Source organism: Cimex lectularius, unplaced genomic scaffold (genome assembly GCF_000648675.2).
Source record: "Cimex lectularius strain Harlan isolate CLEC.00 unplaced genomic scaffold, Clec_2.1 scaffold205, whole genome shotgun sequence".
Classification (NCBI taxonomy): Eukaryota; Metazoa; Arthropoda; class Insecta; order Hemiptera; family Cimicidae; genus Cimex; species Cimex lectularius.
In genome coordinates this window covers 566,712-588,224 of record NW_019392773.1, presented here as the reverse complement: position 1 = coordinate 588,224, position 21,513 = coordinate 566,712, and the positions used below count along the sequence as shown (strand labels likewise).

The 21,513-nt window shown below is 34.1% G+C and overlaps 1 protein-coding gene across 5 annotated transcripts in view; it reads left to right on the top strand.

Moving 5' to 3' along the window:
- Positions 1-21,513, top strand: part of LOC106673107 (protein crumbs) — a 54,307-nt gene that overhangs the window by 28,769 nt on the left and 4,025 nt on the right. The window contains exons 2-32 of one of the 5 annotated variants that reach the window (XM_014405079.2): positions 6,806-6,971; positions 7,213-7,393; positions 7,452-7,644; positions 8,411-8,536; positions 8,664-8,756; positions 8,888-9,007; positions 9,083-9,200; positions 9,293-9,431; positions 9,493-9,592; positions 9,714-9,833; positions 11,963-12,184; positions 12,242-12,481; positions 12,571-12,651; positions 12,796-13,094; positions 13,159-13,240; positions 13,324-13,437; positions 14,628-14,799; positions 14,865-15,050; positions 15,114-15,330; positions 15,389-15,631; positions 15,917-16,138; positions 16,207-16,384; positions 16,453-16,763; positions 18,477-18,644; positions 18,720-18,913; positions 18,970-19,117; positions 19,188-19,563; positions 19,947-20,083; positions 20,474-20,649; positions 20,710-20,883; positions 20,942-21,129. In XM_014405079.2, the coding sequence (XP_014260565.1) occupies positions 6,806-6,971; positions 7,213-7,393; positions 7,452-7,644; positions 8,411-8,536; positions 8,664-8,756; positions 8,888-9,007; positions 9,083-9,200; positions 9,293-9,431; positions 9,493-9,592; positions 9,714-9,833; positions 11,963-12,184; positions 12,242-12,481; positions 12,571-12,651; positions 12,796-13,094; positions 13,159-13,240; positions 13,324-13,437; positions 14,628-14,799; positions 14,865-15,050; positions 15,114-15,330; positions 15,389-15,631; positions 15,917-16,138; positions 16,207-16,384; positions 16,453-16,763; positions 18,477-18,644; positions 18,720-18,913; positions 18,970-19,117; positions 19,188-19,563; positions 19,947-20,083; positions 20,474-20,649; positions 20,710-20,883; positions 20,942-21,129 (5,484 nt within the window). Of the gene's footprint in view, positions 1-6,805; positions 6,972-7,212; positions 7,394-7,451; positions 7,645-8,410; positions 8,537-8,663; positions 8,757-8,887; positions 9,008-9,082; positions 9,201-9,292; positions 9,432-9,492; positions 9,593-9,713; positions 9,834-11,088; positions 11,507-11,705; positions 11,851-11,962; positions 12,185-12,241; positions 12,482-12,570; positions 12,652-12,795; positions 13,095-13,158; positions 13,241-13,323; positions 13,438-14,627; positions 14,800-14,864; positions 15,051-15,113; positions 15,331-15,388; positions 15,632-15,916; positions 16,139-16,206; positions 16,385-16,452; positions 16,764-18,476; positions 18,645-18,719; positions 18,914-18,969; positions 19,118-19,187; positions 19,564-19,946; positions 20,084-20,473; positions 20,650-20,709; positions 20,884-20,941; positions 21,130-21,513 lie in introns of those variants that run through there. The other 4 variants (XM_014405081.2, XM_014405080.2, XM_014405084.2 and 1 more) reach the window with 4 other exon arrangements.

The following is a 21,513-nucleotide window of genomic DNA, read 5'->3' as shown; positions in this document are numbered from 1 at the left end:
AATATGAGATCAGAACGACTATAAGACTATTAGGCATTGTTTTCACTAATGGGAACTGAAAAGTTCATGATTCTAAAATGAAATACACACGGAATTTCTTTTTTGGCGCTTTATTTTTGCAGTGTAATTTTTCCGAAGATAAAATAAACTTTTCTTATTAGGTGGCAAAACGGTCCTCAATGGGCCGTGACGCCTGCTAAGAAAAAGAAACATTTCTTATTTATGTAACAGTTTAACTAATTAGTCGCCTGAAACGATTAGGTTAAAGCGTATTGGGCCCAATCTGCCCTGAAATCGACAAATCGTGTCAATTTTCTAGGTTAAAGGAAAAAATAAAGGATTTGTCTTGTGTGGTTGCAAATGAATTTGACGACGTATGCTCGTGGTCGGGTTGCGTGCAGACCGTTATGCTCGATTTAGAGATTCGTATGATTCTTGCCTGCATATGTCTACATTTCTAGATCGTATGTCATGAAGCGTAAAAAACCATTGTGGTTAACGGAATTGTCCAGTTGGTCCTTTCAGATCTCCATTGTCCAATTATCTAAAGGGTACTGTCCTCGTCTTACTCAATCGATTGCTGACCTGAGATGAAAAAAGAGAGATTATGCTGAAATTCGTTTTTAGCTTGAAAGAAAATGTTTTTGTTTTTAAAAAGTAAAGATTTGCTATTGAGACAACGGTTACGCCAGTCAACTAGGTTTTAAGGATGTTATCTAATGTCACAAGTTACAGAGTAATTTAAACATAATTAATTAAGTTTGTACTGCCTGCATTTATTTTGGTCTGTTTTGGCTTACTGAAATTTCCAATGGTGTGTATATTGTATTATCAATTGAATCCCTTTATAGCTTTTTACCCATACTTTAGTTACCCATTTGTAACTTGAAAATGATCCTTTTTAACTTGAAATTAATCCTTACTTAAAATAAACTCTTTTTACTTTAAATTAACCCTTTTAAATTTAAAATTAACTCTTTCTTTTAAGCATTAAAAAAAGCCTTAGAAATTGGTATGAAAATATATAAGTATGTAAAGTAAAATTCCTGTTTATTTGAAAATTATTTTTTTATGATAAAATAATCGGGAAAATTGAGAAATTGTGGTTTCTAAGAGTCAATTGTTTTTTTTTAATATCTCAAAAGAGAAGAATTTATTTTTGTATTTGTTTATATAATTTTTATATGGTATTATTATTTTATCTTTTTTTTTCCTTCCAATTGCAGGAATTTCTTACATTTCATATCATCTCCTAGGTTTTTTCTTAAATAGAGGATTAATTTGAAGTTAAAAGGGGTTAATTTGACGGTTAAAAAGGTAATTGAAAATTAAAAAGGATTAATTTGTAGTGATAAAAGTTAATTAAAGGAATTTCTTGCATTTCATACATCTCCTAAGTTGTTGATGCTTTGAATAAAAAAATAATTTGAAGTTAAAAGGGGATAATATGACGGTTAAAAGGGTTAATTTGACGGTTAAACTGTTTAATTCAACATTAAAAAGGATTAATTTGTTGTGATAAGAGTTAATTAAAGGAATATCTTGCATTTCTTCTTTTGAAGAATTTATTTTTGTGTTTGTGTATATAATTTTTAATTTTTGTATGGTATTATTATTTTATCATATTTTCCTTCCAATTGCAGGAATTTCTTGCATTTCATGCCTTCTCCTCGGTTATTTGATGCATTAAATAAACAATTAATTTGAAGTTAGAGGTTAATGTGACGGTTTAAAAGTTTAATTTGAAATTAAAAAGGGTTAATTTGTTATAGTAAGAGTTGATTAAAGGAATTTCCTACATTTCATACCATCTCCTAGGTTTTTTGATGCTTTGAATAAAAAATTAATTTGAAGTTAAAAAGAGTTAATGTGACGGTTAAAAAGTGTATTTGAAATTAAAAAGGATTAATTTGTTGTTATAAAAGTTAGTTAAAGGAATTTCTTACATTTCATACCATCTCCTAGATTTTTTGTTGCTTTAAATAAAGGATTAATTTGAAGTTAAAAACAGTTGATTTGACGGTGAAAAAAGAGTTAATTTAAAATTAAAAAGGGTTAATTTCGAAAATAAAAAGGATTAATTTGAAATTAAAAATGCTTATTTTAATTTCAAAAAGTTAATTTGACGAAAAACTTTATATGTTTGTAAAATATTAAGTGGATATGTTGACATTGACCTTTCTAAGCACAAAAGTTGTCGAGTGGCGATCTGGGCTTTCTCCCGTGTGCTTCTTCTTTTTTATAGATACTAATTGCTTTTTAACGATTGAAGACTATAAAATAATTATTTTGTACTTCATTTATGAGTCCCAAAACACAACAAAATGGAGAAATACCGATCGGAAGAAAGAAACCTTACGTTTATATTTTTGTAATTGTGCCGTTTCTCTATTATTCCCCTGGTCCGCCTTTTCTCGCTATTTTGGACCGTCAGACGCGTTTTAACTTCTACATCGGCGGGTTTATCTTAAGTCAAGAATTTTTGTAATGTGTAGTGTTTATTAAATATTTTGGTGCAGTTTAAGATAATGTATTCATTGGTAGAGATTAAACGTTCATTGCTCTCGTTGTTGGAGGTTGTTCAGTTGAGGAAACGTGGGATTTGTTAAATGGAGCTCGCTGCGATTAAGACATAGTTGATTTTTTCTTCTTATTTTAATTATGCCCTACATAAGTTCATTTTGAAAATGCTTTAGTTACAGATAAAGAAAAAAAGGCTAATTTCGTAAACACGATCGTCTCGCGATGGCCTAAAACCCAAGGGGCCGAAGAAAGTTCGCCTCGGTTCATAGGGAGAAAGCAGATCGCCTAAATGGCCGATGCCCTTATGTAATCCGACAGATGAAATTGATAGGTGAAAAACTGAATTTTAATCCTAGCCCTTGGCAGGGTAAAAATAGTAAAGCTTGATCGATAGAAACCGTAGTTGAAAACAGTTTGCCTAAGCGCGTTGTCGGCAGTAATGGATATGGATATTTGGTAGTGTAGCTGCAATATACCGTTAAAGGTGGGTTATAACGCTACATCGTGAGACCATCCGATCATCTCAACAAAGGAAACGACGTGAGTCTCTTCAGGAGAGAGGTCCCTCTAGAGCGAAAATCTTATAACAATATTGAATAACATAAAAAAATATGGCACAAGAACTAAACAAATAAAAACTTTATTAATTTACTGTATTTTTTTTAAAGAAAGTTGTTTAAATTACATCATTTTCTATTACTTCGTTTCTTGTTCTTTTTTTTTTATTGCAAGAGTTATTACGTTCTTGTTGAATTTAGACCTCTAGCACATTTTTGGTGGATTTCTCATTTATACCCAGCTTCTCTTCCAGGATTTAGCATATAAATCTTCCAGAATCTAGGGGCCAAAAGCTTACCTAAGTCATTCCAGCATCTCCCAATACGACTTCAGCTGCATTTCCTGACAACTAGTATATACTTGCACTCAGTCTAAAACAGAACAGCAAAAAATCCCCGAATGTATGGTGAACCTCCTCCCAAAAATTCAACAATTTCACTTTTGTATTGAAAAGGAAATTATCTGGCTTACCCTGAAAACAATGAGATGATTCCACAAGCTGATATCCCCAGATCCATTCAGGGGATGTGTATGTAGGGTTCCAATCTTCATAGAGGTCAGTAGACGGGTGAAAAAAAGACTAAATGCTGGCTTCACCAAACTTTCAGAACTTATAATAATTAAAACTTATAATAATTACTTATAATTTTATATGGATGTCTGTTTCACCGTCGAAATGTATTATGCTGGCGATGTGCTCCATAGCCTTAACCCCAAACACTTGTAGTTTTTCATATTAATAATTTCTTCATCCTTGGGAAAGTATGTATACCATTTTATACATTAATTGTTAATTGTACGTTGTTTTGTATTTATTTGAATTTGTAAATAGGCCCTGATGATGGCCCTATAAATTGCCGAAAGCTCGTTGAACCCAGCATTTAGTCTTTTTTCGCCCATTTAATGATCTCTACGAAGATTGGAACCCTACATAGATTATCTGCAGGTTGATCAATGAACATCAGATCTTCATTCAAGGGATACTTCTGCTAATTGAATGGAAAAGTTTTTATTTAAATACATCCACTAGATTTTAAAAGGTTTATCAGGCTGAATTCATGGCAAGCGAGTTTTATGCCTTCTTTGGTGTAGAAGATCTGGAATAAGATCGCCCATTCAGAATGCATGTGTGCACTGGGAAAAATAGGAAAATAAAACAAATTGTCTCTCATTTTGGTCCAGAGCAAACTTATTAGAACGATAATAAGTATCTAAACTGCTTCTATGGATATGATACTAAATCTGTCACCTGTAGTCTTCATCTGAGGCAAGATCTTTTGCACATTGCTTAAAGCAAGCTCCTATACACTACCTCCAAGATGCCAAAGCAACTAAAATTTAAAGATAACAGTCAGGTGCAAAATGATTCGTAGTGGCAAGGAGTATCACCTGAGGATCACAGGCACCTTAAGAGAACTACTGCTGACCTGATTATTCTACTATACTTTCTACCTATAAATAATATTACAGGGAGAAGCAAGATTAGTTACCTATAGGCACATGCAATAACAGACTATTATCCTCTACAAGCATGATACCAAACAAGAACTTAAAGAGGATCTTAGACAAATATTGTACATGCCCACAGACGTCCTGACTCCTTCATTTAACACCAAGCTTATTACCAAGCTATCGTATAATAAAAATCTTCATAGGAGAAAGGACTCAACCAGTTCAGGGCTATCTACTTATAACAATTAACACATAAGAGGTGTGACAATGAACACTGGGCAATGGACAGCTTGAGTTCACTATCTCTCCTCTAAGTCCTAGGGTAAACAGGACAAAAGGGTAATGAAGTGCCTGACAATTAAAGCCTGAATCCTGAAAATTTTTAAACTATTACAAAAGAGTAGTGATGGCCGAATGGATCAAGTGAAAAACCTCATGGTATGATAGGCTAAAGACTTATTATGAAAATTTTGCCTAAGTTGTTGCAGTAAAGCCAGGAAACAGTTAATAAAAGGTTATTCCACATCCCAATCAAGGATTGAGGCTAATAAACCCATCAGTGGAGAAGCACAATAGTCCTTCCAGATAAAAGCAAAATGCTATCTACCATCTATCAAATCTAATCTTAAGATGAGTTTTCCTCCTCAGCCTGGAAAAAAAGCTACTATACATTGTGCTAATACATCTTAATAAATGGTAACTTTGGGTGCTACTTAGCAACATCCAAATAAGTCAAATAATATCTAGTCTATGCCATAGAATGCCAGCTGCATTTCTACAAAAGATACAAACAAAATAGGACCATTCATCTTCTTCCTTGTACTTTGGATCACTTAGGAAAAGTGATTGTGCAATAAAAAAAATCCTAGGTTAGAAGTTACTGTAATTAAAATTTAATTCCAATGGACTTTCACCAGAACCTTCTCAAATGTGCCATGGATTACAGCTATTGTGGTGCAATTAGTTATTAATGTAATGACAAAAGTTAAAGCACCATTTGATCCATTCTTGATTGAGTCTACTAATGTGACCAGCCCAGCTTCACATTAAAGACCATACTGTTCATATTACATTCTTTAAGACCTGTTCTTTCCTTGATTTTTACTTCATCAGTATTCTGACGTGTTTGGTGTCTTCCATTGACCATAGCATTGTGGTAGTGTACACGATGTCATCCACTTAAGTAGAATTATGTGAAAGGCGACATTTTAACTTCCGGTAAATACCAATTTTGAATGCGTTAGATTCTTAGTTGATCTTTTTATTGGTAAGAAACTACTACCAGTCCATAGGTCATTTGCACACCTGCTGCAGTGTTTCATTCTGTATTGTAAAATTTAATTTTGATTATCTGGCCTTGATTGCATAGAGCACACAACCTTTTGAAATTAAAATAATGATTCTTTTTACAAATGTTTCTTTTTTTGGGGTGGATACTTATCAAGTGCTCTTCTACTTTTATTTTATATAATTGAATGTTAATCGGAAGCCTGCATTTGTGAATTAGTGTGTCATAAATAATGTATTATTACTATTATTAAATTATTATTAAAAGCAGGTTTCTAGGGAGAATCAGTCCCAACATAGCCGAAGGTCGTGGGTTCGAATCCCGCTTGTGATGCTAATTTTCATCTCAATCAAAAGCCTTAGATAAAGAATAATTAATTGGAATAATTATGGTCAATTATGACCATTAAGCTAATATAGATTAATTTAATTATAATTTTATTATTATTGTATGTAAACAATTTAACTGAATTATGGAAAGAGGTGAAGTAATCAATGGTCAGCCAGGTTTTTCTCTAATATGTTGGTGCTGCAGATTTCCTGAACCTCGAAGGATAATAATGAACTTAAATATGTAACCTTAAAAAAATAGAACAAAATCTAATGTTATCTTGAAAAATGGCAAAACAAATGGAAAAGTAGTTTATAATAAATATTTAGGTGTAAATATCCTTATTATCTCTAGGTCAATTCAACTCAAAGAAAATGGTTTGCCAAGGGCAAATTGTTAATAAATATTATGTGTAGTTATGTAGTAAAAAATAATATAATTATTTTTTTAACAGTATAAGTAGTAGACGAATTTTATCTATATCCAACAGATGTTCGAGGATTAATTTTTATTCTCAAGGTTCAGTGATTCCATGTAGGGGTTGAGCAGTGTCAGATGCACCTTACACCTGCCTCAACACAATACTACTTAACTCATTTAAAACATTCGTATTTCATGTTAATAATTTTTATTTTGTCTTGTCTTTTTTTTCAGGGGGATTAGTATGTTTCATAAGTCACCGCGTTGGAGGGAACACAGACCAGAGAGAGGGCTTTTTTAATAAAACTTCATTTGTAAATTTACATCAGCCGATTATTTTAAATAAACACATAGGATTGAGTTTTCGAAGCTGTGCTGGTGGTGAACTTTTTACTCAAAAGTAAGTAAATTTGATTATTACATTATTTCATTGTTTATGCATATTGAGCGTTGCAAAAGCTAAAATTTTGTGATTTATTAACATTTGAAATTAGATTTAATAATGTTGTATTTAAAATAATTTCTTATGTTGGTAAACATTCAAGCAAAGACCAGTGACAAAGTTATTTTACACGAGGGGGATCTTTATTTTTATGTAAACATTATTATATTTTATTTTTATGCTACGGTTAAAATTTTAGGGGGAGTAGTTATTCTATTACACTAGAAGTAAGAGTCGAAGGGCTGTTTTTCAAGATAGACATTGGCGGTAAGAGGTCAGAGACTCGAATTAGTGCCAACCTGTTGGACAACGAATGGCACACCGTCAACATCCTTTATCGCATGAGCAATTTAACAATATCAACGTCGGGTCATAAACAGGTACTGACATTTTACAATATGATTCAATTACAGTTAATTAATTTCTTCTTCCTCATAGGTCATTGCAAACAACACATTAAACCCAGAGGTACTCACTCAGCCAGACCTCTTCTCAGAACAGGATTTGCTTCAAGTTGGTAACAAATTCGATGGATGCATTCTCGAAGGGCCTAGCATCGTTTTCAGCAGCGGTAACCATCATAATTCCCACAATGTAGAGTGGGGACCATGCCCTCTACCAACAACACCATGTATGAGTAATATATTATTAAATTTTCTTAATAATAGATTTTTAGTGTAGAAACATGCCTTGAAGTTTGTTGAATGATTAGGTAGTAAATTTTTTTTGCATTACTATTATTGCTAGTTGTTCAATTTTTCCTTATATAAATTTTGTAGCATCTAGGTCTTTCATAATATTTAATTTTTGTATGTCAACAGACTTCATTATTTCTTAAAGAAACGATCATTTTAACTTTTAATTCAATTTCAAGTCACTCAAATTCATTCACAAGCACTTCAAACAATGCACTCAGCACTGTGCACTATTCAACGCATGAACCGTTATATACAGCACAGTTATCACTTAGCAAGTATGAGGAAAAATCGTATAATTTTTTTACCGATGATGAGATAAAATCCTAAATTAAAAATTTGCTTAATATATGGGAAAGTAATAGGTATGCTCAGCATAGTATGCTTTCTTCAAAGTTTAAAGAAGCTTGGAAATATAACTTGAGTGCATGCAAAGAAAAAAAAAATCACGGACTTTTTTGTACAATTTGAATAACACACGCAGCACAAAATTGAAATGTGACAAGTCGTGTATATACTTTAAAATCGTTATAAAGCATTTTACAATTTATTTTTCATATTTTAGCAATTTTATGGGTAATTTCTCTTATTGTGTTAGTTTTAATATCACTATTAGTACTAATTATTTGTTATTGTCCAAGAATTTGTTTTGAGAGAATCGTAACGAATGTTTAGAGGTAGATAAGTTAGTTGCATGTTTAGGTCGACTTGTGGAACACTGTGCCAACGAACCATGCATGATGCATGGGCGATGCATTACTTTGCCTGATCGCTACTATTGCCAATGTGCTCCGAGGTACTCAGGCAACATCTGCCAAATCGATAACGGTGAGCATTTTTCACAAAATCATTCAGCATTAAATTAAACAAAAAAAGAAATCATTGTCATTTTGCAGGTTCATGTTTTTTGTTTGTAAATATAATTTTTTTAATAACTTGTTTGTTTATTAATAAGGTCCGTTGTGTAATAAGCTTCCCTGTAAGAATGGAGCGACCTGCCATGATAATAAAGGGGATTATGTTTGCAATTGTCCAGCAGGCTTTGCTGGTATGTCATACTATTTCTTCTTATTATTTATTTTTATTTTTTAAATCTTTCTTGGATACTATTAAGTGTAGGTTTTTGTTTATTAAGCATTAATAATTGACTATTTTATTAATATTTTTTGTTATTTGTAGGAAAAGATTGCGATGTTAATATCAACACCCAGATTTGTGAAAATAATTTACCATGTCAAAATAATGGCACGTGCATAACTGTTGGTGGAGACCTTGGTTATAAATGTCATTGTCAAGATGGTAATATTATTTAAATTAGCTGATTTTTAAATGAAAATTTCATTTTTTTAAAACTGATAAATTGTTTTTAATTAGGTTTTGAAGGAAGAGACTGTGAAATCAATAAAAACGAATGTTTGTCCAACCCTTGTCAACATGGCGGGACTTGTCAAGATGGCGTGAATAGTTTCTCGTGCCTTTGTGGTAGAACAGGGTAAACACAAATATAAATTTTCAAACTTTTCACAACAGAAAAAAAAAGATGTATTTTCAATGGTTTTCACTTATGTGTTCAATGTTTCTCAGCTATACTGGGGTAAGATGTGAAATAAACATTAACGAGTGTGAAAATAATCCTTGCCTTAACAACGGCGTTTGTTTTGATAATTATGGAGGATATACGTGCCAATGCACGACTGGGTTTGGTGGCCAAAATTGTGAACAGGTATTCAAAATAAAGTTATTAGTTATATTATAGTATTAATATCTTTTTTATTATAATTTAGAAATTAAGCGGGTGTGCTTCTTCGCCTTGTAACTCAAATTCCATCTGTGTTGATACGAGTGTCAATACGTACGAATGTACATGTAAGCCTGGTTTTACCGGTAAGTTTATCTTTTTTTTTTGTTTGTTTTTGTTGTTTTTAATTTTTAAATCATGACTGGCTTTTCAACTCACACTTTTCTTCTTCTTCTTCTTCTAATTTTTTACGTTTTGTGTGAACAGGTATTGATCCAAATTGTACCCAAATTGATACTTGTTCACATAAACCTTGTTCAAATGGAGCTACATGCAATGTAATGGCTGATGGTGGTTTTGCTTGTATTTGCCTTCCGGGTTTTACAGGTAATTTATTTAAACTATTCTTCTGCTTGCACCAGTTGTGCTTTATATGACTTCTAACTACTTTTAAGATTTAACCTAAATTACGTTCAAATAGTGTGGACCATTAATTAAAATTAATTAATTTTTAGTTTTTATTCAATTTCTATTACAATTAAAATTAACTTAGCTCAGTTACTGGCATTTTTGCACCCATATTTTATCAAGTTTCTTCCTACATTCTTAAGGCCCAGCCAGGCAGAAAGCTATCTACAACAGCAAGAAGCGATCCAATCGTCATTGTTGTAGAGGTCATAGCATGTGGCGGATTTTTATTTTCTACGCAGTATGAGTTCGAGTGAAGAACCAATCCTTTTGCAAAATTAAAAAAAAAAAAAGTGCACATGAAGAAATTAATAAGAAAAAAGAATTAGGTTAATATCACTGCTTATTTATTTGCAAATGTTATGCAAGATTTATGTTTAATCACTCACTTTAACCTAGAACAAATTCACTCTGTGTATCAAAGAATCAAAGACGATAGAGTGATAACACAGTCATTCTGTCGGTCAGTTGTCACTTCCCACCACGAAATATTACTTTCTGTCTGGCTCTCCCTTAAGAATTATCGATAATAATAAATTGCAAAATTACTTGCTGTCTAAAAACAAACAAAATTTCAGATTGTCTATATGATTTAAGCAAGACCTTTTACGTAATGCATGCATGCCTTGTTCATCCCCTCAATGAAAATCACTAACATCCTTGAAACCAAATTACTTTTAAATTCATAAATTCAAACTTAAAAATAAATAAAAAACAATTTTATAAAAGAAATAGTTGTGCATCTTGAGAGTTGATATGTTGTTATCATATTATGTTTGATTTGGCCTAACATGTTTGCATAGTTCTTGATATATTCTCTTACCTTGAAACCATTTCAATTACATGGAAAATATGATCAGTCACATTTATTTCAAATTTGTAAGTCAACATCCATGTAGAAAATGTATCATAGAAGATTATGTTAATCTGAACATGGAATTGGCATGTATGTTCAAGAATAAAGAGATACCAACTTCCACTTAAGTCAAATACTTAAGACTATACTTAGACAGCAGTCTGATATGGAATCCCTGTATAAGACATTAGAGACAACACCTTTGACAGACCACTTAGACAACTACGAAGACTTCTAGGACCAAAACCATCTTGACCGTCAACACTAAACTAACCTTATACAAGACTTCACTGGACCACTTTGGACATATATAGTGGATCTGTGGGGTTCTGTTAAGCCTTCCAATATCTAGCGCATCGAATCCTTCCATTAAAAAGGACCTCAGACAAATCTTCAAAGCTCTTTACTGTCACTTACTTCACCGTCCACAACCACCTCAACTATTGCCAACGAACTGATCCATTACCAATCCAAAAGTTTCACACCAATATTTGTATTGATGACACATTCCTAACTTCTCGTTTATTGAAAGCATGTTCAATTGGTTTCAAAATTAGGAGTTAGATGTGAAGACATAGATGTTCAGTGCCATCCCTGCTCGAATAGAGGCACATATATGAAAACTGAAGATGGCTTTTTCTGCCTTTGTCGACCCGGTTTCTCAGGAAAAGACTGCAGCAAGCGTGTAAACTGCATTGCCTCCCCTTGCCAACATGCAGCTGCATGCCTTGATTTTGTAAGAATGTCTGAATTTTGTTGTAGGATTTGTCGTATTTTATTATTTTAATTGTGTGAATCCTCAGATTTTGTTCAGTTCATACAATCCCTTTTGTTGTTTTCGATCCTTTTATCTTGGTAGTTGTATCAGTAGCAAGTCCCTTTTTTTTGTATACATACGTCTCTTGATAAATAATACATTGGATTAATTTTATTAGCCGGGTGGGTATTACTGTGTCTGTGATTGGGGTTGGACAGGATCCACTTGCGACCAAGAAATAATTGCCTGTAACCCAAAAATGTGTCAAAACGGTGGCGTTTGCTTAGATTCACAATTCTGCATCTGTCGTACGGGCTTTTCAGGTAAGCTGTTTCTAAGACAGCCCCAACCTTTAATTATAAAAACATTGATTATTGTAACATTATTATACATTATTTAGCCATTATTTCATATTGTCATGCATATCTGTTTCAGGTCCGAATTGTGAAGTAAATATTGATGAGTGTGAATCATCACCGTGTAAGAATGGGGGGACATGTTTCGATGGAGCAAATGGCTATCTTTGTAATTGCACTTCCGATTTTATGGGTCCAAATTGCGAGCAAAGATTTGACGCTTGTGCTCAAAAACCTTGTCTCAACAATGGTACATGCTACGCTCATGATGTAAAAGACTACTATTGCGAATGCATTCCAGGTAGAGTCCAATAATTATGATTTCCATTACTACATTAAAATTAAACGTTTTGTTCAGGATTTGAAGGTCTCCATTGTGAACACAACATTGACGATTGCGCAAATAGAAAATTGTGCGCTGATGATAAAGTCTGTGTGGATGGTATCAACTCGTACGAATGCAGGTGCAAAAATGGTCTTTCGGGGCCTGATTGTAAAATTGCGGTGCCACATTGCAATTCAGCGCCGTGCAAAAATGGAGCGACTTGCACAGAAGACGAACACGGCTACAATTGTATTTGCCCTCCTGGATTTTCTGGTATTCAGCTTGACTATTAGATGTGTTTAAAATCAATAAATAATTTTCACCTTTACTCATAATTTAATTATTACATAATTTACTTTCAGGACAAAATTGTGAAACAGACATTGATGAGTGTAAGACTATTCCACATCTATGCAAAAATGGAATATGTATCAATAAAGAAGGTAAAAGATTTTGTTTTTGAAATTTATATTACAAGTATATGTACATATATTTTTTTAAATATGCACTTATTCTTTCAGTTTGATCTATTTTTTATATATTATTGATACATAATTATTTGTTTTTAAAATGTCTGTGTTCTTCAGGACGATATCAGTGTTTCTGTACACCTGGTTTCTCCGGCGACCACTGCGAGGTGGATTTCGATGAATGCCTTTCCCACCCGTGTCAGAACGGAGCGCGATGTGAAAATCTTATAAACAAATACCAATGCAGCTGTACGCCCGGTTTCACAGGCGTTGACTGCAGCATCGACATAGACGAATGTGAATCGAATCCGTGTTCTAACGGTTCGAGCTGCATAAACGAAGTAGCTACGTTTTCATGCGTTTGCCCTCCAGGGCTGACAGGAAGATATTGCCAAGAAGATATTGATGACTGCAAAGTAATTAGATTATATTGAATACATTTTATTATTTGAATTTCAACTAACTGTTTTAATTTTATAGCCTAATCCATGTCAAAACAATGGCCAGTGCATTGACGGATTGAACACTTACACATGCAATTGTGAAAATACTGGCTATGAAGGTACCGTGTTTGATTATCATTGTTTTAGGTTTATTACTTCATTTTTATTATTATTCATTTTATTTTAATTATTTATTTTCCAGGAAAACATTGTGAATACAATATTGACGAGTGTGCAAACAATAATTGTACAAATGGCGCTAATTGCACTGATTTAGTTAATAATTACGAGTGCCTTTGTTTTCCAGGATATGAAGGTAAACTTTTCTTTAACTAATATTCATTTTTTTTTTTTTTTTCGATGGAGAAAGGGCAAGAGAGATAAGTGGTGGAAGGGTGTTTTATTTAGGGAAAGAATTAAATGTTGTGTACAACGGTATTATTTGGGAATGGTCAATACTGGAAAAAAAAAGATACAGATCCTGGATCCGTATCCCACCTGACCAACAATGCTTCCATCCATGGTCACACCATTTAAATTAATCTAAATATGAAGTGTTTCCTGCTTCTAAAGAAACTAATTTAGTGATCCACTTGCGCTATGGGGGAGGTCCAGTTCGCGTGGAGAACTCTGGGATCCAATAACCTAATTATCCCCGGAGCCGGGAAAGATGTGGATGGCGGCAGTGACATGCACATCTTTCGTGTGGTAACCGCCCTTATATAAAGGCGATCTTAATATGATAAATTAAAAAGAGAGAGGAACTGTGCGATGCGGGAGGTGGGTGCTTCCAGGCGGTGCAGGGGGCCCCCCTTGCGGGGTTTGGTGGGGCATCCTCTGGAGGAAATAGAGACATGCCTGTGGCTTTAGGCCGATGCCAAAAAAAGCTATTTCTTTAATACAATAAATACTTGTTAAAAACTATGAGAAAATAATTAACACATATCTAAATGAACTAAATTTACAATTTAATTTTTTTTTTTTTTTAAATTAAACTTACAACATGGGAAACATATGAACCATATTAACATTAAAGACAACATATTAACCATTAAAGTTTCAACGTATCAGGCCTGATAAAAGAAAAAGACAAAAGATACTTGCTCATCTACGCCTAAGTCCCTCATCTGCATCATATTCGCTGTTATCTACACCGTCCTCTTCAGGAGTCGTTTGCCTCACCTGTAAAACAAAACACTGGGGGCCTACACTCAGTACCACTGAACACACAAATATACATTGAGACTTTTTCTGATATTTTTCCTAGTAAACGATCTTGCGATCACCTCTTGCAGACTGATACCAACCTTCTTTCCTCCAAATCTTGAGCCCAGAGCCTACAGCCTCTGAAGCAAAACCTTGCTTGAAATGCTTCATGCTTCTCACTGGACTCACAACAGACCATGCTGATTGGCCTTGATTCATTCCAACTGCCTTTTTGACTCCATTCTGTTACTTTATCATGAAAAAATGTAATATTGAGCCTAATTTGTATATTTATTTTAGGTAAAAATTGTGAGCTCGATATCAAAGAGTGTAATAGTAATCCTTGTAAGCACAACGGCACTTGTTACGAAAAATCGGATCCATCTTATTACTTACCTAATCCAGACCAACCAGAAGATACAAATAGTCCTGTTATTTTCAACAAGTTGTTCAGTTTTGAAGATGCCGCTGGGTAAGAATTCCCCTCACATTATTATTCAACAAGAAAAATTTCTTTAAATGAATGCGTTTGTTTAGGTATGAATGTAAATGTATTGACGGAATCACAGGATCTAATTGTGAAATTGACATAAACGAGTGTGAAAGCTCTCCTTGCGAACATGGTATGTGCCAGGACGGAATTGCCAGTTTTACTTGTGAGTGTGAAGCAGGATATGAAGGGACATACTGTAAAACGGAAATTGACGAGTGCCAGAAATACAGGTAAGGTTGCTCTTATGAATTGATAATTTTTTAAAATTAGGGCATTTATCCAATTTTTTTTAGCCCTTGTGTTTACGGCATTTGTCATGACAAAGTCGCAGATTATTTTTGCGAATGTGATAGCAAGTACGGTGGAAAGAATTGTTCCGTCGAGTTAACAGGCTGTTTAGAAAATCAGTGCCAAAATAATGGGACGTGTAAACCTTATCTGGACGATGACAATGTTCATAAGTTCAACTGTTCGTGTACAAACGGTTTCCAAGGGCCGACATGTGAAAAGGTAAGATTTAAAGTTTAAAGCTTCTACAAGTTACAAATATTAATTTATTTTATTACAGGAGACAACTATGTCCCTCAATGGCTCGTCTTACGCTATGGTAAACACGACAAGGGAAGAAGGCTATGACATTCAGTTTAGATTCAAAACTACTCTGAGTAATGGACTTCTTGCCATAGGAAAAGGCTCTACGTATTATATTTTAGAGTTGGCCCAAGGCCGTCTCAATCTCCGTTCGAGCATTTTGAATAAATGGGAAGGCGTTTTCATTGGATCTGCCTTAAATGATAGCAAATGGCAAAAAGTAAATATGGTTTTCTTAGCATTTAAAAAAAACGTAAAATGTACTGTTAAAAAATAGTTTGAAATTAAATTTATATATTTTAGCTTAGTAAGGACAGTTGTAATATTAATTATTTAACCATTTTTTTACCAGTGAGACAATCTGTCGATCAGTGTGTAAGGTTAAAAAATAATATGTAGTAATATGTTTATTTATGGATAAACAAAAACTGGTCATCACCAGGCCCTGAACTCAAAAACTATATATTTATTTTCTTTGTGTACTAAGTATAAATTCATCTTTCAGGTATTTGTAGCAATAAATTCATCCCACTTGGTGCTAGCAGCAAATGAAGAACAGACAATATATCCCATATTGCCTATCAATCTTAATGAAGGATCTAATACATCGCACACTAGTTTTCCGACAACGTATTTAGGTGGAGCGATATCATATTTAAGAAGGCTGACACATGGGCCTTCGTTCTACGTTGGATGTGTGCAGGATGTAATGATAAATGGAAATTGGGTAAGGAATTCAAAAATATTCTTTCTAATAGGTTTTTAAAAAATATGTATTAATTTTATCGTGTACAGGTCCTTCCTCAAGATGTGGGCACTCAACCAATATCATTTGTCGGTGTTGAAGTGGGGTGCAAACGTGAGCCTCAGTGTAATCCTAATCCATGTCATAGTGGAGGCCATTGCACAGATTTGTGGAGAAATTTCAGCTGCACGTGTGAGAGGCCTTATCTCGGAAGAACTTGCCAACACAGTATGTTCAAATTTTTTTCATTAACATAAATATGCACATTGTGGTATTGACTATAACTGCTATTGTAGATTTGACGGCAGCAACGTTCGGGCATGAAAACATAACAGAGAGTGTTGTTCACGTCATTGTTGACCAGGCTGCACGTAGAGCGGTCAGAAGTATCATGGACATTTCAATGTTTATACGGACAAGGGAACCATCCGGAGGGATTTTCTATCTTGGCTCTCAACCCAATTCTACAGTGTACAATGACGAAACAGTAATAGCAGCAAAATTATATGGAGGCGAATTAAAAGTTAGCTTCCAATTTAATGGAAATGTGGAATCTTATGGCGTTGATGGTGTGCGCTTGGACAACGGATTTAACCATCTTATTCAAGTAAGTCATACAGAAAATTTTAGTAAATTTCATAATTATCTTATAACTAACCATTTTTTGGTGGAACTCTTTAGTTAGTTTCTGTGATGGTCCTTTGATAAACTTTTTTTGCATGCCTCTGTCCCAGGCTACATTCCCTTTGAGCAAAGTACCTATTTTTAATCCATTGTCTAATTTTTGGCAGTTTGGTAAGCCCCAAAAAGGTTCAGGACCAATAAGTGTCCTCATCGAACTTTATTTGGCTGGTTTGTTGGCCTCTTCATTGCCCTGTGTGCCCAGGCAAGGGTAATTTTGTTATTTTCCTCAATGTCTGAAAGGGCTCCAATGCAGTACCAAAACAACTGGATTTTACCGCCGATGCGGCAATAGCCTTAGTGCCATCTGGCTGCCAATAAACAACTTACATACAATCAACTTTAAATAGTAAACATTAATTAATGACAGTAAAATACAAAAATTAACTTTTTCATTGTAATTCAACAATACATATATCGCTAAGCTTTTTTTCTCTCAGGCTATATTTCCTTTCGTCCAGGATGTGTTTCAAAAAAGAGAAAAGTCCATCTTTTTTCATTAAAAGATGTTGCCATCGGCCTTCGTTCTGGGTAGCCCTATAGCCACCGCTTTTGAACTGTTCTACAGACTTAGCAGGCATTATTTTTTAAGTAGATGCCCTTTCCTCACAAGCTTGAAAGACAAAAATATAAACGTGATGGAAAAAAGTGGAACAGTGGATGTCAAACATAAAACTACTTCTTGGAAAATTCCAGGCATCAGAAGTTGAAAACAGACAAAGCATGTTATAAAGCAATAAAAAAACTCTTAATTAATTTACTCAGTACTGTTAAAACATAAAAATGTTTAATTTCCACGTTGGTTTCATGTTTAAAAAAATTATAATCATCAAAAAATTGGGGAAAAATGCAATTTCATGCAGTAAACCTTAAAAACACAAAAGATAACACTAAAACGTGCACAATTCATGCTATAATGCCCATAGGTGCAATTTTGACAAAATAAAAATTCTAACAAAAGGGTGTGCTTTTTCATGATTCAAATTTCTCTCTTGGTTTCATTGCAATTGGAGTTAGTAATAAAATCCGGTCTTTATTGATAATTCTTGTCTCTCCTTTTTAAAAAGATAGTTTTAAAAAGGATTGAACACCGCACTCACTTCTATCATTTCTATTCTTGTTTCTTGTTTTCAAATGGTGAAATAAACGATAGGCAAACCAAGAATAATCAGGCGATCAATCTACAAACAATTATATAATCTGAAAACCAAGCATTGCTAAATTTTAATTAATTATACTTTTTATCTAAAGTCTTGGTTGAGATGTAAAAGTTAGTTTCACTAGTGGGATTCATGATCTTCGGCTGCTCTAACCATTTGAGCTATCATGTCTTTGATTCTCTGGGACACCAAATCATCATCTTAAAATATGGTAAAGAGCGAGAAAATTCAAAAGGTGGTAGGTTTAGATGAGGAGTTGGTTCCAATTGGATCAAAGTCACGATAGTTGAAGTGGTTAGAGCAACGACGTATTGAGCTGAAAGTCATGGGCTCGAATCCCACTTGTGACACTACCTTTTTTATTTCAACTAAACCTTAGACAAAATAATTAATTAAAATAATTAATACAGTCAATTATGACTACTAAATACCTATTGGATTAATTGTATTTATTTATTTTTGTCGTATTTTTTATTTAGGTTGTAAGAAATATTACATTAGTCCAAGTTAAAATCAATGGAACAGAATACTTTAGAAAGACCATCAGTGCTACTGGGCAATTGGATTTACAATATCTCATGCTTGGAGCAGTTTTTGGAAATGGTAGTGAAGTTAGAAATTTCAAAGGTGTAATTCAGGATGTAGAAGTGAGTAGTTTATTTATTTAAAAAAAAAAAAAAAAAAAAATTGTAATTTGTAAAAAAAAAATCAATTTTATTTAGATGAACAATGGTTCAAGAGTTATGGTTGTTGAATTTTTCCCATTGAACGTTGAAGATCTTATTATACCTCCTAAGCTTGGTCAAGTCCTTTTTAACAACTCACTTGTCCTGGAGGGCGTAGTCAGTGACAATTCGTGCGTTGATGATCCTTGCATGCACGGTGGGATATGTACTGTAACCTGGAATGACTTCAGGTAAGTTTGTTTGTCAGATTTAATCTTCAGATCTAATATTAGACAAATCGTTACAGTTGTGCTTGTACTGTGGGCCACAAAGGGAAACAGTGTGAGGAGATGGAGTTCTGTCAGGTTCAAGACTGTCCTGCGGGAAGCGAATGCAGGAACCTCGATCACGGATACGAATGCGTAGCTAATATTACGATTCACAAACCAGATGTGGTAAGCAATTTTCAACATTGATGTTGATGGTTTGCAAGATTTCTCCGTTATCATTTATTCTTATTTTTAGATGGCACCCGGATTGCAATATAAATTTGTGCGTGGTGAACAGAATACCATGCTGAATGAAATTTCTTTCGCGTACAGGAGTAAATCCGGAGGGAAAATTTTACAAGTCGGCCCCGATCACAATGGAAATCGTTTTATAGTCACTGTCTACAAAGACCAGCTCACCGTCTCTTGGAATTTAAATGGACTGGAAGATGTTAAAACTATATCAAAAGACCAGAGGGACGGTGACTGGACAAATGTCTGGTTAAAGATGCATGACAATACAATCACAGGAGGTCTTTTCGGTGCTTCGGAAGACACACCACAATACTTCACATCTAACTTTTCTCAAACAGCTTGGGAAACATTTGTTTCAATGGCCAATATCACTATCGGTAATTTAAAATAAATAATATATTTTGAAAAGCTTAAGAAAACTAATCTTTATGTCTGAACAAGGAGACAAACCCCTTAAATGTGTAGTATTTCAAAATTTACCATTCTACCTTTTGTTGAGTTTGTGGTATTTCTATTAATCTTAATTTTAATCTATCTAGACTCCTTTTAAAGCGCTTAATACCATATTCATAAAATCATTTCCTCTCACCAGTTCGGCTTCCATTTTCATCATTATACAATCCAATAAGGTTTCAGTTGTTAACACCATCTCCTCTACAAGTACAAAACCTCTCGATCCATCCGATCCTTACTTCTTGAGTCCACTTAACATTTTATAATTTAATAGTGACATATTAAAAAATATATATATAATTATCAGGTGGAATGAGGGGCATAGATGCTGAGGTAGATGACAGACACACTTATACAACAGGAGAAGGAGGATACACAAATCCTGTAGATATTATTCACGAACAACAAACTCCACCCACTTCCACTGAAAAAGGGTTTTACGAAGTTAGTATTATAAATTAATGTTTAATGGACGTCATAACTAATAATATTCAATTAATTAAGGTTTTAAGTTGAGATAAAAAGTCAAGTGTCACGAGCGGGATTCGAACCCACGACCTTCGGCTTGATACGCCGCTGCTCTACCACTTGAGCTATCAAAGGAGGGAAAATTCAAAAGGTGGGGTTGAGATGGGAAGTTAGTGCCCGAGTTGATTGAAGTCACGATAGCTCAAGTGGTAGGGTAGCGGCGTATCAAGCCGAAGGTCGTGGGTTCGAATCCCGCTTGTGACACTGACTTTTTTATCTCAACTTAAAGCCTTAATTAATTGAATGTTATTAATTGGTCAAGCGGATCACGAAAAATAGGGAATAACTAATAATTTTTTTCCAAAGGGTTGTATTGGCGAAGTTCGCTTTGGAAATCTTCTCCTGCCATACTTCACCCCTCAAGCTCTCAATTCATCCAATATCACATCGAAAGATCACTTTGAGCTTCTCCCAGGGAGTTCGATCGGACAAGAATTGGGTTGTTTGCTGTGTTTTGATCAAGAATGCCATCACGGTGGAAAGTAAGTTTGTACACATTTAGCTGTAATGTGTTTTAATCAGTTGCGTTTTTTCTTTTAAAGATGTACAAATTCAACCCTTTTCTACACTTGCACATGCCCCCCTGGGTATGATGGAGACGCATGTGAAAACGATATTGATGAATGTAAAGAAAACGACTGTAAAAACAACTCGACCTGTAAAGATGGTCAGGCAACATACACATGTGACTGCATGCCTGGCTGGCAAGGCCCACTGTAAGTATTAATTAAAAAATTAACAAGATAAAAATATTAATATTTATTGGTTTTTAAGATGTGATATTGAAATCGACGAGTGCAGCACAAAACCGTGTCAAAACGGAGGTACTTGCATAGATCGCCTTGGTTTCTTCATATGCGAATGCCCTGAAGAGTTTATTGGCACAATGTGTGAACAGCTTAAGCTCGTCACTTGTGACAGTGTACCTTGCAAGAATGATGCTGTTTGTCGTGATGTCATGAGTGAGTATTCAATATTGAATCATTCTGTTTTAAAAAAATATATCCACCGGCAACAATCTTAAACCAATTAAAATAATTTACTCATATTGTTAATGTGTTAATTTCTACTGTTTTCTTCTGTGTTAATTTCTATATTGAAAGCTCATATTTATAAATCGAAATTTTGGGGACTGCGGTGGCAGTATGGCTTAGGCGTCCAATTCTTATTTGCATAGATCAAGGAAATTTTAATTGTGACTAATATGGGAAAATTATTGGAAAGTACATGGCTTTTTTTGTTGAGAGAGAGAGAGAGAATTGAGAAAACTCTGAAGATGATGCAATGCCGAAACACATTTAAAATAACTTAAAACCTGAATTTACTGGCTTGCAGACCAAAACCCA